We start from the raw sequence: 17,692 nt of genomic DNA, 5'->3' as shown, positions 1-17,692 counted from the left end.
GTGGCGAGGAGCTATGCAAGAAGAGGATTTTAATGGGAGAGAAGTGCAAGCCCCTCAATTTTTCTGGCTCCCTTCACTATGATGAAGACGGCATTTTGTTGCCTGAGGTGCTTCTGTTGTAAATATTGGAAGTGCAAGCCCTTCATTTTAATTACCAGAATGATTTTAATTGTTATCGACGCGCATCAAAACTGTGTTCTGCAGTGTGTCGATGCACGCACAGCTTGATTTTGAATTTTACAAGTTCTTGTTTGAAAAAAAGTAATTATTTTTATTTTTTCCTTTCCTTTACTTTAAATTTTTATTTTTTAATGTTTTTTAATGATTTTAATATATTGATATTAAAAATATCTTTTTTAAAAATATCTTTTAATATTTTTCCAAACAAAAATAATTTTAAAAACAATTATTAATTCTTTAACAGGCTAACAAAATACCCTAAGATATCATTCTTTGCAATTCATTTGTACTTTCTAGTAGAATGCCGCTATGGATGAGTAATTCGACTCCTTCACTATTTGGAATCCATACTGAGCAAACTTGTGATATAAAATTGGTTTCTTTCCCAAATCATATCCGTAGATTCTAGTGAAAAACTGAATGAGTTTGTCTGCGGCGCACCTCACAGAAAGCATGGATTTCATGCTTTCCAAGAGATGCACAGCGTTTAAACTAAACTCTAATCTGAGATGATCAGCTAATTCAAAGAGGCAACGTGAACTAACCTCCAGAAAATGGACTTCAATAATCAAGGACCAAAACGGCATTTGTTTGCTAAAAGAAATCCAATGCCTTAACCATCAGCAGAAAATTGTGCCTTGCTCTAACAAAGTCTGATTTAACAACCCTTCTGAATCTGTACATTATACATGGAAGTATGGCTTTATGAGACATGAGCAAATATAAGAGAGCGAATTTCAGGCTACAGTTACCAGAGTTTACATATGCTAGTAGGAGTACAGATGACTAAGGCAGTTTCAACCAAGGGCTGCTCGGAGCTTATTAGCTTCTGCAATCTCTGGATAGGGTGGTCTGTACCATCATCTTTCTTTTCCCTCTTCTTCTTTGGTTCTTCTGCTCCTTCTCGGCGCCTTTTAGGACTACTGCTATGGGCATGTCTTTTGCGATCCCGACTCCTACTTCGGCTCCAAGATAGACTCCTCTGTCTGCCACAGTCCCTATCCCGCCTTTCATGCTCCCTGCCTTCCCTTTCTCTTTCTCGCTCCCTCTCACGACCATAATCTCTTTCATCTTTCAAGCGATAGCAATCCCTATCCTGGTCCCGGTCTCTCTCTCTCTTCCATGTCCATACTCCCTATCATAGTCATGATCCCTGCATAAATAAGGAAAGCAGGACTGACACATAAGCTAACCCTGTTTAGAAGGAACCACGTATGCGCGGACTTTTTACACATTGAAGTTGCACCTGGAATGCAATTCTCAACAGCCAGAAAAAAATAAAAGGGAAAGTACAGTAGCCATTGAAATTCACACGCGACCAATGCTCCAACAGCTGTGATGATATTATAAGAAATTGAAATTCACAAGTTCTAATTTGCAAGCATGCATTCACATGACAATTTTATCTAACAAAACCAGTTTCCTATAAAATAGCAGTCAATTTTATAGCTGGAAACTTAAAACCCCTGACCTATTCAAATGCTCAGTGATTCAAAAGTTTTGAGTGTTTAATGGGAAAAAAAAAAAACAAAACAAACAAACAAACAGGATTTTCAATCAAGAACAGAAAACTAGCTGAGAGTCAAATTAAAATTAATATCGATGAACATGGAAGTGCAGTTGCAGAAAGATTGTCTGATCCATCATACTTCTCGCTGCACACTGCCAGTGCAGAGAAACCTGGCAGGATCATATGATTTTGCTATAGGAAGCTGTTTTAAACCAGCAATGGCTTTAAATGCCATGGTGATATAAATGTAGCACTTAACTACTGTACATATGATTGAACTGGTTTGATTGTCAAGACAACAGCTTCCAACATGGCTTCATAGTAGATTCTCATAAAGTGAAACTCCTAATTCTGCATCATATCCATTCATGTACAGATTTAAAACTCCAAAACCTTTCAACCATTATATACACCGGTTTGAAACCTCAACATCTACTCTGAGGGGGGGACCAAAAATGTGAAAAAGAACCTCAATATTAAGTTCCAAAGCTCAATGGAGTTCAACAATGAAATATATAAACACTGTGGTTCCTGTTATGTGCCACCAGATCTTCATTGCTACCATCTTTATTTCTATAACAATGTTTAATTGCATTCATATGCACATTTCTCCTAGCATCTTGTAACTAATAAAGAAGCCAAAATAAGTTGAATAAAAAAATTCGCTGATAAAAAATATGAAATCACGAGTTACTGGAAGATGAATGTTCTTCCAGCGCATGCACTCACAACATTTTATGAGAAATCAGGGGTCAAAATGAGCAAGCCACTTGCCTGTATCTGTGGCTGTCACGTCTTCTATCCCTATCCCTATCCCTTGCAGGGCTTCTTTCATGGCAATAATCCTGTAAGAAATTCATAAATTGATAAGTAAGACCGGCATGCAATGAAATTTTTGGAAAAAGGAAAGGAAAGGAAAACAATATTTGAAAAATCACTCAGATTCAGAAGGAAGGATACCCTTTCATCAGCACCATTGTCTAATCCATCAAGTTGCTCATTCTCCTCTCGCTCTTCCTCCTTTTCAAAATCATCTTCCAACACACACTTTGTAGTTTCAAGTGCACCAAGTGTTTCAAGAGTCCATCTAACAATTACAGCTAATGGTCACCCAAAAATCTTCATAGAACTGCTATTGAAGTGAAAATATAGAATTCAATGAAATAAAAACCAAAATTACACAAAGAAAAGCAAAATGACTTAACAGATCAGAAGCTACAAATCCTATGACAATAGAACATAAAAGGTCTTAACTGTTGTCTGCCCTGTCCAATTACTTGATATAAATTCCTAAGGTGGGTTATAGAAAAATTACCTTTTCTTAATACGTGGCAGAACAATATCACAAGAATAGTCTTATGTCAAAAGTTCATCTATAACTTCATCCATGTGTGTTAATGCAAATTGAAACTACCCCACATTGAGTTCATCTATAACTTCATCTAGTTATATTTACTATGAACTACCCCACATTGAGTAATTATCCCCAAAAAGCAGTAAACTAGTAATTGATCCAAATAAAAGGCAATTAACACTAAATAGAGACTGATAATCACAATTAGAATCAATATAGAAATAAACTCCAACGTAATTAAAAGTAAGTTAGAGAGTAATGATGTAAAAAAGAAATTTAATAAATTTTAGTTACTTATAATCTTCATTCTTTATAAATTCAACAACGATATCTTTCTAGGGCTGAATTTGCAGCACCTTCGTAACCTAGCACATAAACGACGTCGGTTTTCGATTTCCTCCATAAGTACCGCCTAAGTGCTCGAGCTCCATCGAGTAATGTCTCAGCTGTTAATCCGAAACATTGTTCTTTCCGGTACGTGTGCTGATGGATTTGGACAGTAGGATCTTCTCCGCTAGGTTCTGTGGGTTAGTCCCTTTTATGTTCTTCGCGCTGGATCTGTTCGATTCGCTATTTGGATTTCATTATTTTTCCAGTGATAGAGAGAGAAACCCTAATAGAAGAGGGGGGGTGTGAAAGAAGAAGATTGAGACGGTGCGTTTTGAATGAGGCCAGAGAGGACTAAATGAATTAGGGCCCATAAATAATTTGGCCCATAAAGAGTCAGATCCAAACTTAAATAAACAAAATCAACCCCTTGTAGTTATACTTTGTTTTTTTTTTTAAAAAAATGATAATGGCTCAATAGCTCAATATATTATTAAACCCGGACTAAATCAAGTATCTAATTGACCTAAAATCTTGTTAAGATTTAAATTAAAAATCAAATGAAAGTTAACATCAAATCCAGATAACCTAATATATAAATCCATATCGATCTACAAATAAAACCGGGCTTTACTTTAAAAAAAAAAATGATACCCTTGTCATTTAGCCACCCAGATCAACCCATCCAAGCTATAGCTATAGGCGCGGTTTTATAACCTTGCAATACTGTTTTTTTATTTTTAATATTTTCCAGGAGGATATTTTCTTCATCTTGGTTAAGAATATCACATGCAAGGATAAAATGGAAAATACTTAGATTTAAACCGATTAAACTTGCGAGGTATATCAGAGGTGGTCAACTTTTCCTTCCAGAAATATGTTGACGGGTTTGATCTTCATGAGCTGAGCTTACACCGTCTTCCATTTCATTTCACAACTACAGCAACATCTTCCTCTAATTTTCTTGGAAAGTGAATAAAAGCACTCTCCGGGCTTCAGCTTAAAGACCGTGAGACCGGATTCCAGTAAAGATTGCTTCGTAAAAAAAATTCAAAATTTTTTAAAAACAAAGTTTGGCCGCAAAGCTAAACGGGGCGAAATTATGAAGAAAAAAATATCAGTTGAGGAAACGACAGGAGTTCCTTGATGCTTGAAATTTCGAGCACTCACCAATTTTGACCCATAACCTGTCAGGAATTTACCTGTTCGTATCACTGTTATGAATTCTTACAGATATAAGAAAATGAAACAAAAATTAGTCATGCTGAAGCTTTAACCCTGCCACTCAAGTTTTGAACTTCAAGATTTCCTTCCCACGTCCGCTTCCATGAGTACGCGCAGCAACCGTGTTCACAATCACAAATGAGTTTATTACGAAAAAAAGACACAAATTATGGATACAAGAACTGTTTGGATGGGCAATTGCGTAGGAGAAAATGAGGGAGAAAATCAAGTAACTAGAGCTACCTAGACAAGTATACAAGAATGTTGTGTATCTAACCTTTGATAGGGGACATATGAGGGAGAGGGACTAAGGACCTAAATTCTATGTTGATGAATTACAGATGTCCATATGCAAATACTACAATGCACACTGCAAGGATTCTTATCTTTGCAACTGATCTGGCGTGTGGTTGCTTGTAGTAGATGATGATGTCGTCCTACCATTTAGCACCCCATTATCTACAGGCGGACTAGTCCCCCACTTCCCTTCTGATTCGGTGGGTTCTATCACCTTAACAGATCCATCAGTCAACCCCAAAGCTAACTGGTTTGGGTCGAGTGGATGCGTAGCAACAACTAGTGGGTACACAGTTTGGCTCCTGCAAAAAAGAAAAAATTATATATATCATGGGCATGCATGGATATCAAGAAGACATTAAATTCTAACTTCAGATTGCTTGAGAAGAAAGGCAAATGAAGTAAACAGATATTTGTTGAGAGTTTGATATGCAGTTTCATGCAGGATTTAGGTGAATCAAAGGGACTATAGGGCACCGAACACTACTAATTGAGACAGATGAAGCACTCAAGTACATGGCATGGTTAAAAACACATACCCGTTGTATACTGAGGGGGCAATTCGGCATCTAAGCCTCAGGCTATCAGCATCAAACACTCCAATGTTACCATCACAAAATGTAGCATAAATCAATTGACTGTTGCAGGAGTATGCTGCATAAGATATGGGTGCAGAAACAGCATCTTGTGGTACCCACTGCAAAGGAAAATCAAAAGAATATGCATGTCTCCACTGAATCAACTTAAAGCAAACAAAAATTAAAAAACTTATATCAGAACTTGTACCTGACGGATACGCTCCATCTTGGAGGCATCATATATTGCCAACTGAGTCTCATGAATCACAAGCAAGCGAGTCTGATCAGAGTGGAACTGTACACGGGTGTCACCAGTAGGTGACTTTCCTGCGGGAATTTGAATAGCAACTGATTTTCTCTTCTCCCATGTATCAATGCTCCAGATGCAAAGCTGCAAAAAGTAGTTATTAGGGAGATTGGAATGAGTTGCAAAAGCAATTTTACACATGAATGGTCACATGGTCATCAGATATAAGGGTTTTAATAGCATGACATCTTTAGTAAGTACAGATAGGACAAGCAAAGAAATTTATCTGCCAAGACATGCTTGAACAGTAATTGAGTCTTGATTGTTAATATCCAAAAATCATAAATTTTTTAAGTAAAAACTCAGAAATCAACTTCCACAGCACCTGGAAAATGGCCATGTTCTACCCCTAAACCTCCTTTATCCATGATATCAATGATATGAATTCATTTGACATCAACCCTTCCTCATTCTTACACAAATACAAAAATGAGTCCTAAGTTAAACCTATAATAGGAAAGGCATATTATCCATGCTTTATCTTTGTTTCCTTCTTTGTGGTGACAGTAATCCAGTCCTATTGGAGCACATAGCTGGGATGTTTAGGCAAACTGTGGTAAATAGATCAAATCAGCATCTCCACGGACACATAAGTGAACGAGCAGCTAAAAACTTTAAAACTCAAAATGTAAACTCTCAGGCATGGTCAACTGCTTCACTATGATAGATTAAAAAAAAAAGCTAACAATTTTTTTTTTAAAAAAAAAACAGCATTGCTCCTCTTTACCTGTGCATCAGCACCTGATGATACCAAGATATTAAGATTGGTGGAAAAAGCTAAACCAGTGACTCGCTTCTGGTGACCCTTTAATTTTGATTTCACCTGGAAAAACGAAGGATGGAAATTAGATATGGTTAAGAGAGTGGAATGGTCTTTCAAGGACAAAATCAGCAGTCAGATTTTTAGCAAGTAATCACCTCATCCACTCTAACATTGTATATGTGGATAGTTGAATCCTCCATTCCAATGGCTATGATATTGTTATCCTGGGGATGGAATGCTAGAAAGGTTGAAGCAGGGGGAGGGGACATGAAAGTTGTCATCACCTGCAGATTAACAAATTCATTGAGAACACTAAGAATTACAAAGCTATCTATATTTGCAAGACATGCAAGAGCAGACAGACCTTGAATGTCATCATGTTAAACAGTGAAACCTTCCCACCAGTGGCTGACATTACATATGAGTCATTCTTTGAGAGAGCTATGCATGGGACTGCTTCTTCAAGGTTGACACCTGAGACATCATTAGTCATAAGAAGACCACTGTTTGGTTGCCAATGCTGCGGAACAACACTGGCGGTGGCCTTTTTAAACACCAACCTGCTTCAGAAATCCATTCATTGACAGAAAAAACTAAACATATAGATATCTATATATTTTAACCACATATTACCTTTCCACTTGGATTTTGTTCACTGCGTGGCCACTTCCAAAGCTTCTGAATACCATTTGCTCCTAGAGCCAACATGCCAACACCAGAATTTGTATATAGAAGACGAACAACCTGGATAGAAAAATGAGAAGGTTGACACTTAATTAAACTAGATAATCATGCAAAACAACATGAACATTAGAAGAAACTTAAAGCACCTTGCTGGAGGTATCTGCGCTCTCAGGCAATGTAACTAATCTACACTCGCCAGGATCTACAATTTCAGCCAATTGCCATGGTTTTGTTTTATCAATTACATCATCCACAGTTCTTGGTTTTTCCATGCTTCTATTCAAAGGATCAACTCCATTCTTAAAGAATTCAAAGAAAAAAATAATTAGTCTCAATCAATTGTGCTGCACAAATATGTTAGAAATTAACAAAAAACAATATCCATGGGAGAAAAAAAGATCATACACAGGGCAAAGCCTTAAAACCAGGGCCAATGTTCTTCACGGGTGACTTTGTTCACCAAGCAAAGAAAGAATTAAGCAAACATCATGTCCAGCATGCAGGGGTACATGGTGACTTAAACAGAGCATGTTATAAAGAAATAAATAGATGGCCCCATCTTCACTACCATGTAATAGCTAACAACTAAAACCACAGCTAATACTGCATCTGGGCATGCATTAAACTTGGGCCAAGCAAACAATAAACTCAAATACTTCTCCAAGCCTGAAAGTTGAAAGCCAGATTTTGAGGAAACCATAGATAAATCAAAACTAGTGTTAAGAACATAAAGTTCACATACAAGAATTGAAGAAGGCCTGACGGGAGAGTTCCTTTCCACTTTACAGTTCACTGGACTGGCATTTGCGATGCTAGAAGCACCAGAAACCTGACAGATGAACAAAAAAAAGTTCCGACAGATATTAGAACATAAATGCTTTCAAAGAAACAAGTTTGCTAAAAGAAATCAATGTAACCTTGATAGCAGCAGATTCCATAGGTGATCTCAATGCTTCAAAAGATTGAGTTTCAACTGCTCTCAGTGATCTGAGACCAGCAGCATTTGCAAGTATCTTGAATCCATTGTCTGCTGTGGAAACAGCAAGAAGATTCCCTTCCCTATTGAATCTCAGACGAGGAAGAGTCTGTTGCAATTCACATGATTAAGTAACAATTAAAAGCAGACGTGTTATACAAAAAAAAAAGAAGAAGCCAAAGACCGAAATAACCTGCAACCCCCCATCTGCGTCTGTGCTTGTGACGACATTGGTATTCTCCATATCCCAAAACTTTATCTGACCATCATCACCAGCAGCCAAAAAGTGGTTTTGGGTAGTGTCAAACTGCACAACACCTGCTGATTTCTTTCTGAACCCAACAAAATTCCTCTTTATCGATCCTTCACTTTCATTCCATTCAACCAGATAAGAATCTCCATCTTTACTTGTTCCACAAGAGAACAGCCTGGAAAAAGGAAGCAACTTGATAAATAATTGATACAAAAAAACATATAGAAGAAGAAGATCAAAGAACAATGCTCAACATGGAAATTTCATCAGACCTTACAAACATGTAGAAAATGGAATTGGAGAAAAACAGCAATAAAATTATCTTACCTACTGCCATCGGTGCTGTAAAGCATCGTAGTGCACCACCGGCCAGGAGCATCGTAGTCAACTCTAGACCCCATATTGTCATATAGCCAGGCCTTTATTTTCCCATCAATAGCAGTAGAGAATATGAACTGCAAGTATGCAACTATAACAGTTAGTGCCAGAGAAACAACACGTCACTAGAAATATTAATTTGGTAAAAGCAATATAACTGACACTACAGCCCTTGATTCCAAACAATAAAAGCCAGTTTATCAATCAATATAGATGAGTAGATGATAGGCTGGCATCCACATGGAAAAAAGGATTCTGAAAGTGGTTTATGTGCATGCTGATAACACAACCATCGTTCCAGGGAACCAAATCATCAATTACAAAAAAAAAACAAATAGCTTTATTTGATTCCCAAACAGCAATGAGAAGAGGAAAGTCAAAAGAAAAACAGTTGAGCCCTCTGCTTCCATTTGAGATACCTGGATGTTCTCTTTGTGGTGTGGACAAATGTTGTAAACCGGTGCCTCATGACCTTCAAAATTAAACAGCTTCCGTCCTGTTAAATCCCACACCTGTTTCACTACTTTCATTAGATAATGTTGGAACCCAAATTTAATTAAAAAATCTTATGACACATTATATATATTGCCTTTATTAGCTTGTCATCTCCACAGGTGACCACACATAGTTGTTTGTTTGGATGAGCAAAAGCCAAATCATTAACACCACCAACATGGGCATCAATCTGCAATGCCAAAGGCAAGTCAATAGTATAGTTACAGATTTAGTCCAGCAGGCACAATCAACAAGAGATTGACTAACCTCTAAATGCTGGCGCAGATCATTTGGTCCATTATAAGCATACAAGTGAATCAAGTGTTTATTAAATGCAGCCCCTGTAACAGCAAAAACATTAAGATGCTGACAGCACAACTTAAACGTTTTATCTAACAAGTGTCACATACCCACAAAATTTCCATCAGGACTCCATGCAACACGGGTGACAGAAATTGAGGCATCCTTGAAACCAGACGCCTGCACGATATTACATATAAGACCCACAAATTAGTTGTTTCAAATTCCCATATCACAAGTCACAACAAAGATTTCCCATGAAATGCAAAAAAGCAGCAATAATGTGAAGAAAAAATACCAGTACAAGTACAGAACAAAAGGATATCAGAGAGGACCTGAAATTGCAATGAACAAGCTGAAATGTTCCAAATCTTGAAGGGCTTCGAAAACAACCTCTCCCGTGAGATGAGTTCCCAAAGTGTAATTTCACCATTAACAGAACCAACTGTTCAAATGACACAATGAGTTAAAGAGGGGGAGAGGAACGCAGTAATGTATTCCCATATGATCATTTGACATAAATCATCAATACACATAGAAATACCAAGAAGCAATGTGTGGTGAGAAGGGTGAAAATCCATGCTCATGACAGCTGACCCTGGATGCAAGGAAAAAGCTACTGTCCTTGGCAGGTATTCCAGAGACCAAGGTGCCTGTTGTCTAGATGCTGGATATGTGACCTATAAAGGTGAGGTCATCCAACATTAGGAATGAAACAACAAAAGCTGAGTTAAAAGCAGTAAGCATAATGACAAAAGAACATTGTGAATTGTTGCATATTTGGAGCAAAATCAGCTCAAAATACCTCTTCAACAGATGGGGCAGGCCGCAGACGTTTAATTAGTTCATGATCAGGATTCTGATAATCAACGATGCCCAGGGCGGTTGGCGGTGTTCTTGGACGTTTCAAGACTGGAACTGAGAGACAATCAAGCATGTTAACCAAGAGTCAACTTCTTAACCGTTATTTCCCAATTTCCACACAACCATATTTCCCAATTTACATTCTCTGGTTAACTAAAAGGAGATGGAATCAAACAGGCATTCAAAACAGAAGAAATAAAAGAAATTCATGAAACCCATCCCAACCTATCTTAACCGTTATTTCCCAATTCCCTACAACCATATTTCCCAATTTACATTCTTGGGTTAACTTAAAGGAGATGGAAACAAACAGGCATTCAAAACAGAAGAAATAAAAGAAATTCATGAAACCCATCCCAACCTATCCTTCTTTCTCCAGCAAAATACAAGAAAATAATAGGAATCAGGAGTAAAGGGCCATTCTGGCTCCAAAGATGTGTACTTAGTAAGCATGTGTCAGTATAATCAGAGAGAATATGATGTTGTTTCAGCATATTTCTATCCCTCTCTTCTGCTTCTTCTTTTTTAAGTTCCTCAGCTTATCAGTTATCACTCTCTTTACAGTAACATGTATTTGCTAGAAAGCAACCTCCAACTCAATGAAATTGCAAACCTTGATTTTGTGGAATAGGAATTGACGATGCAGTAACAACAGCTGCTTGGACAGATGAAGAAGCGGAAGTATTTGCCATCCAACTGGCTAAAGCACTAGTATTAGCTGCTGCACCAGTAGGTGGAAAGGGCTAATACAAATAAAAAAAGAAAGAAAAGAAATGTTCAGTGATCAACGCCTCACAATCTAAAGCTTGTTCTGGGTTAGAAAATTAAAAAGTTCAAGATATCATACACCATGAGCCCCAAGAGGAGTATATGCAGCAGGCTTTGCAGCAGCAGCAGCAGCAGCAACTGGAAGATTGACAGGTGCAGGAGCAAGAGGACCATTCATAGGTGAACATGTGTGGTCTGTGAATAAAGTCTTAATGTCCGGGTTCGACCTTGGATTCTTGCATAACTGGTGCTGCCAGTTCAAACTGCAATGATCAAGTAGTCACATACAATGTCAAACATTGATATGAAATCATAGAAGCAGTCAAACAAGAACAATACAGAAAAACAATAAACAATCCCCTTTGGTTTTGAAGGAAATCATACATTACTGTATGCAACATGGTCAAACATCAAGTATTTCAACTGAAAACTTCACAATCCCAAGTTGATAGCATATTAGTGCAAAAAATGTGGACTCTGGCTATACTAATTGAATAAACCATGTTCTATGATAAAGAAAAGCACATCTTCAACACAAAAGAATGTCAAAAATGCAGAATCACATCCAAACATAACAAACCAAGTACAGCATAAATCAGCAGTTCATGATAAACCAAATGCTCTAATATCACATATGGTTCATTATTCATTCAATGCTATAACAACTTTACCTCTGATTGATTAGGGTCCTCAATCGAGATGACTTCAAGGTAGGAAATGCAAGCTTATCACGAAAGAGAGGATTTGCTTCAATAAGCTTTTTTAACTCTACCAACATAATGCTACGAGCTGTTTTAGTGTCGCCATACTTGGATAGTTGCTCATTTTCCCTGTATTAATTAACAAATTAGAGTTTTCTGAGGTTCCATGATTCATTTAAGAAAACAACTCCGTGAATACAGCCCCTACAAGTACCACATGTCATCACTAGTTTTAGAAGAAAGAAAATGTGGGGAAGAGAAAAGACAATAAACAATAGTTGAAAATGAACAGGAATTAAGCCCAGCTAAGCTATCATTACCATTTTTCCAACCAGTTGATGAATTTCAATATTCAAATCCTAAATTTTTCCAACATTAAGCAACAAAACTGGTAAAAAAGGAAATTAAATTATGATATAAAACCTGGCTAGATAACCAGAAATAGCTTAATGAGAGGGAAAAAATACCTGAAATTGTTAAGAGTTAAAAGCTGAGTGATTTCTTTGTACAGTTCCTCATTAAATGTCGAGAATACCTTCAAATCACTCACTAAAATTTCAACACCTTTCGCCTTGTCTTGCCTGTAAGTAGGAATCGAACATAAACACTGAATATAACTCTTCCAAATTAGAGTCAGAAAGTTTGCCTGTAATTTAAGACGCAATTTACCGATCAAGCGCTTCAAGATACTTCTGTTTCCTGATTTCAAAAAATATCTTCATTGAGTATCTGTTATCATCAACTTTGGTAAAACCCGCTAAGTACTTTTCAACTTCATCCCATTCTCCAGCCAACACTTTCTCCTCGAAATACTTCATGTTGAAGTAAAACCCCGATTCCTTCTCGAGCCTAAATTACACAGCATTTGCATCAATTCAAAATTTCCCAATCAATTAACTCGCAAATATTAAGAACCAAACTACAATCTGAAACACAAATATTTCAACTTTTACACTTTAAATTATCCCAATCCCAGCAAAAAGTAAATAAATAAAAACCCTACTCTCAGCCCAGCAAAATCCCAACTCTTTTCATCACTCAAGGCTCAATGATACAGAAACTCACACCACTCGACTACATCTAATCCAACTGCCTTGTTCAAGTCTTTTAAAAATGAAATTCAACAATTATAAATTTTCAACTTCCATGAACAGCCAAAAAAACCACCACCACCTAACTAACCTTAACAAAAAGCACTTATCACTCTATCTATAACTTAACAATCACAAATCCATCCAGCACAATACAGCTCAAAATCCACACAGACATAACATACAAAGAAAAAGACCAAAAAATACACAAAAAATACAAAATAAAATATACAATTACCTACAAAGTACACATAAGGATACAGAAACCAAGGCTTACTTATCATAACGCACGAAAATCCACAACTTCCACACACAAACACAAGCACGTCCAAGTATACGCACAAGAATACACCGATACGTACAAAAATACATATAGAAAGATAGACAGGGGCTTACTTGTGGACAGACTCTTTGAATTTCTCTTCTTCAAGAAACTGAAGTATGAGAAACACCAATTCTCTACTCAAAGACGACATTTTCTTTCGATCAATCAATCAAATTAGCTCTGCATAAACGCTAATTACTACCAAATCTACGCTTACTTAAGCAAGATTAGGCGACTCGGAGCTTAATTGAACCTGTGCAGGGAACGGAAATCGAGGCAACTTCTAGGGTTTCAAGGCTGCGTTTCTTGAGAGAGAGAGAGGATAAAAGAGACTTGGTCTCGCTATCTTCGATGCGTTGTACAGGAGTCTTTCTTTCTATATCTACTGACCTATCAGTGATACGTAACGTCAATTATCTCATATGTTCCAGTGCTTATATAGCTTTCTGTCTGCGTATCCTGATAAGTAGTGTTGAGTGGTGTCGCGGATTCGAAACCACAAATTCAAATTTAGTGAATATTCGCCACACACGTCCAGTCGGGCCCCCACCCCTTCGATGGTACGGCGCTTTCTCTTTTTTCAATTTATCGCGGTTTAATCAATTCTTGAAGATTCCACGATTTGTTCTGTATGTTTGATTTTTTATATATAAAAATTAGCCTCTGCAGCCGATGGCGACAGGTTGATTTGAAGAATTATTTTTCCTTAGCTATTTCATAAATGTGGTATATATGAATATTTTATTATAAATCTTTTATATATGGTGACTATGATTACGAGATAACGCTTTCAAAGTATTGTTATTAAAAGTAATAATAAACGAGTTCAAATTGAATTTGAACTCTTAACAATGGAGCTTAAATTGCCCACCGTACAAATTAAACTTTGAGCATTTCACGAGTTATTAGACTAATTTAATTAATATATATAGTGTAGTAACTGGATCAGTAATATATATTTTAAATTTTATTTGAATCGGATTTCATAATTTTTATATATATTTTATCAGTTGTTCATTTTATAAAACAAATATTCTAAAAAGTTCATTTGCTTAAATGGGTTGAATTAATATTTATTAGTTTTTAATTAAATTATCATTCTCTGGTTGCATTACAGCGTATTGTTGTACAATTATAAATAATAAAATATTCATATTAAATAGTTTTTGGATTTTTTTTCTTTTAGGTCACTGTAATCCATAAATAACAGCACATTTACTTGTTTGTGATAAAAAAAAATCAAACAACAAGAAGGTAATAATGAATATAGTATAATAGCATTTAAAAAGGAAGAATTTAAGGTCTTCAATTTGTTAAAAATTGTATTTTATCATATGTATTAAAAAGTGTAAACTATGATATAATAAAGAAAATTATGTTAATATCGAAAAATATATCTTAATTAATCAGGTTTTGAATTTATTTTTAAAAATTATTAATTTAAATTCCATAAAGTTTAGGCATATTAAAGATTTATATGATTATTAATTTTATAATTCATTGAAGTAGTTTAGATATATACAAGTTAACTCGGATATTTATATTAATCTAAAAAAATAAATTAATAAAAAAATAAATAAAACACAAGAAAAAAATATTGGCAGTTCTCCACTACAACATGTATAATAATTATTAAAATTATATTACTTGGGGTTAAATAAATGAGTTTTAATCAGTTTTTTATTTTATTTTTAAAATATTTTTATATTATTTGAATATATTGATATTAAAAATAATTTTTAAAAAATAAAAATTATTATTTCAAAATATTTTAAAAAAATAACAACTGCTATACTACCCTAATACCTCCACGTGCTGAGGAGTGAACTTGCCACCCCACGACATTAACCTGGTAGATGAATGTTGAGATTTTTTTAATTTTTATTTAAAACAACTTTCTTTTGATCTACCTGGACCAGGGCCAGGCACGATAACGATGTCAAGAACCACCAAAGGCAAGTACTCTACCAATCCAAATCTCTCCCAATAAATAAAATCCCTAAACTGTCCTTTTCATTCCCAACTTTGCCCCGACAAAGCAAAACCTCAAGCACTTTATTTGAAAGACCCGTTCCTCACTCTAGACACGGGTCTACTGTAAAATGTCTTGCCTTTATGATCATTTTGTCAGTACCGTTACGTCTCCTTCGCTTTTTTTCATTATCGTGGAAATTTTATCAAAATCTCTTATCATATCGCGGGTTATGATTTATTCAATGCGGTTTTAACTTTCATGGCCAAGCTTTTCAAAAGCAGATTTAAATCATGGAGGTCCCCGGGTAATTAAATTTTAGAAAAATCAACAGTTATACTTTATTTTTCATCAATTTGGGACCCCTTTAGCATTAATTGAATCTATTGGCATGGCCAAGCCAAGTCAAACCGAGCACGTTTAACTTGGTGTTCGCGAGTATGATAAAAAAAATTAAATTATTATTTTATTTTAAAATATATTAGAAAAATATTTTTAACATTGATATATTATAATAATGTAAAAACACAGCAAAAAATTAATTTGAAGAAAATTTTAAAAGTTCAAATTAAAAAAATCCTTTTAAAATATAAAAATAAACAAACTTAAAATACTATGGTGGTTGATATTATCTTTAGCTTTAGTTGCTTTCTAGTTATTTTGTTATGAATTGAGTTAGAAATCCCAGGTATTAAAAGTTGAATATTTTTGCAGGACAAGGTTAAATAGGATAATTCAATATAATTTAAAATACAAAACAACTATATATATTGACGGGAAAAAAATACATACCATGGCATGAAGATGTACAATTAATATGTATTTATTTTGATTTTTTTATTCATGTTTTCATGACATGCTGGCCTTTTAAGAGATAAAAAAGCATGCAAAGGATATATTTTGTTTTATTTTTATAGCTAAAAAATCTAGCTTTATCCCCAGTTTCGAAGCAATTGATCGGGTTATTTTTTGAAATAAAAAATATATATCCTTGCATTTAAGAAATCATTGAAGTAAATAGCAATGTAATTGGACCCAACTCATCTTTTTTTGCTAGCTAAACAAATTAATTTGGCTAAAAATAAATTTAAGGATTGATTTAAATAAATATGAAATTCGAGGGACCATACAAAGTACAATGACCTCTTGGAAACGCCATAAGGGAAACAGGGAAACAAACACGGAGTGTACATGTGTCTAGACGAGTAGGGGCACACTTCAGTGGGTAAACTACTGGTAAATGCCACATGTCGCGTACTTTGCGTCTTATAGTTCACGCGGTAACGCGCTTGGTCCGGAGCGTCGGTACTTTTGGCTCTACGTGAAAGTTTCGTGTGGTGCTATCGATGTGCGCGTCATAATGCTACCATGCTTGTGACAGAAAGGTTCCAAAGCTCCCTGTTTTTGTTTTTGTCGCAATTGTTTTTCCCAAAGGTCGATGCTTGATTGTGGTTTCACGCGCTACTTTGTTTAGTATTTTATTGCTAAAGAGCCTAGCAGAATAATATTCATGCAAGGATGAGGTCAGAACGGGGATAAAGGTGTCTAAAAATCACCTTGATTAAATTTATTTGATGAATATAGAATATTTTATTTTTATGATGCGCGCACCTTATCCCTTCTCTCTATCAATTGAGTGATTTGTTTTCACATTTTAGTTTTTTTATATTATTATTTATTTAAAAATATTAAATTGATATTTTTATATGTTTTTTTATAATTTTGAGTTTTTATGTTAGAAGTAAAAAATATAAAAATTTTATTTTAATTAAAAAACATTTTTAAAAAATATAATATATCACCATATCAAACCCACTACAAAATGGATATACATGTAAATTTACTTTCAGTGCATATGAAGATAAAATACAAAAATTAAGACTTATTCCCTCTTCTAATTGTATGAATTTAAATCATGCAATTATAGAAAATTTATCGATGTACAAACTAATTTGAAAATATCTTTAATTGCTAAACAAGCGAAAGAAATTGGCAGATTCATGAAAAGAAAATTACTCTTCTCACCTTACTTTATCATACCCATATGTAATATTGTACATGATATTTTTTAAAAGTATTTTTTAATGAAGAATTTATTAAAATATATATTTTTTTTATTTATGTTTTATCATGTCAAAATTATAAAACAAACTTGAAAATTTTTAATTTAATACTTTTTAGATAAAAAATAATGTAATGCATCTTGAAAAATATAAGCTATCAATGTCAAACAAAAATTAATTATATTAAAAAATATTTTTGAAAAATAAAAAACTTATTTCTTTGAATCAAATATAGCGTGTGGGTGTGTGCCCATATATATATATATATATATATATATATAT

General features: G+C 34.9%; 1 protein-coding gene and 1 pseudogene across 1 annotated transcript; both read right to left on the bottom strand.

The window, feature by feature from the left end:
- Positions 1 to 725: 725 nt before the first annotated feature.
- On the bottom strand, positions 726 to 3,767 carry LOC105134264 (pre-mRNA-splicing factor 38-like; annotated as a pseudogene).
- A 725-nt stretch (positions 3,768 to 4,492) lies between these two features.
- TPR3 (TOPLESS-related 3) lies at positions 4,493 to 13,734 on the bottom strand. The gene is made up of 25 exons (XM_011038612.1): positions 13,447 to 13,734; positions 12,629 to 12,808; positions 12,427 to 12,540; positions 11,930 to 12,088; positions 11,338 to 11,521; positions 11,104 to 11,233; positions 10,432 to 10,544; positions 10,171 to 10,306; positions 9,962 to 10,071; positions 9,737 to 9,806; positions 9,594 to 9,667; positions 9,421 to 9,516; positions 9,251 to 9,343; positions 8,781 to 8,908; positions 8,394 to 8,628; positions 8,142 to 8,309; positions 7,967 to 8,053; positions 7,371 to 7,523; positions 7,174 to 7,284; positions 6,905 to 7,084; positions 6,696 to 6,824; positions 6,505 to 6,600; positions 5,679 to 5,861; positions 5,432 to 5,589; positions 4,493 to 5,194 (listed from the first exon to the last, which is right to left on the bottom strand). The coding sequence occupies exons 1-25, from the start codon at positions 13,524 to 13,526 to the stop codon at positions 4,978 to 4,980; spliced, it is 3,384 nt and encodes a 1,127-aa protein (XP_011036914.1). The 5' UTR covers positions 13,527 to 13,734; the 3' UTR covers positions 4,493 to 4,977.
- Positions 13,735 to 17,692: the final 3,958 nt, after the last annotated feature.

The sequence above is a fragment of the Populus euphratica genome, unplaced genomic scaffold (assembly GCF_000495115.2).
Source record: "Populus euphratica unplaced genomic scaffold, PopEup_1.0 scaffold158.1, whole genome shotgun sequence".
Lineage (NCBI taxonomy): Eukaryota > Viridiplantae > Streptophyta > Magnoliopsida > Malpighiales > Salicaceae > Populus > Populus euphratica.
Note: the sequence above shows the minus strand (reverse complement) of the source record. Positions and strands in the feature narration are given on the sequence as shown.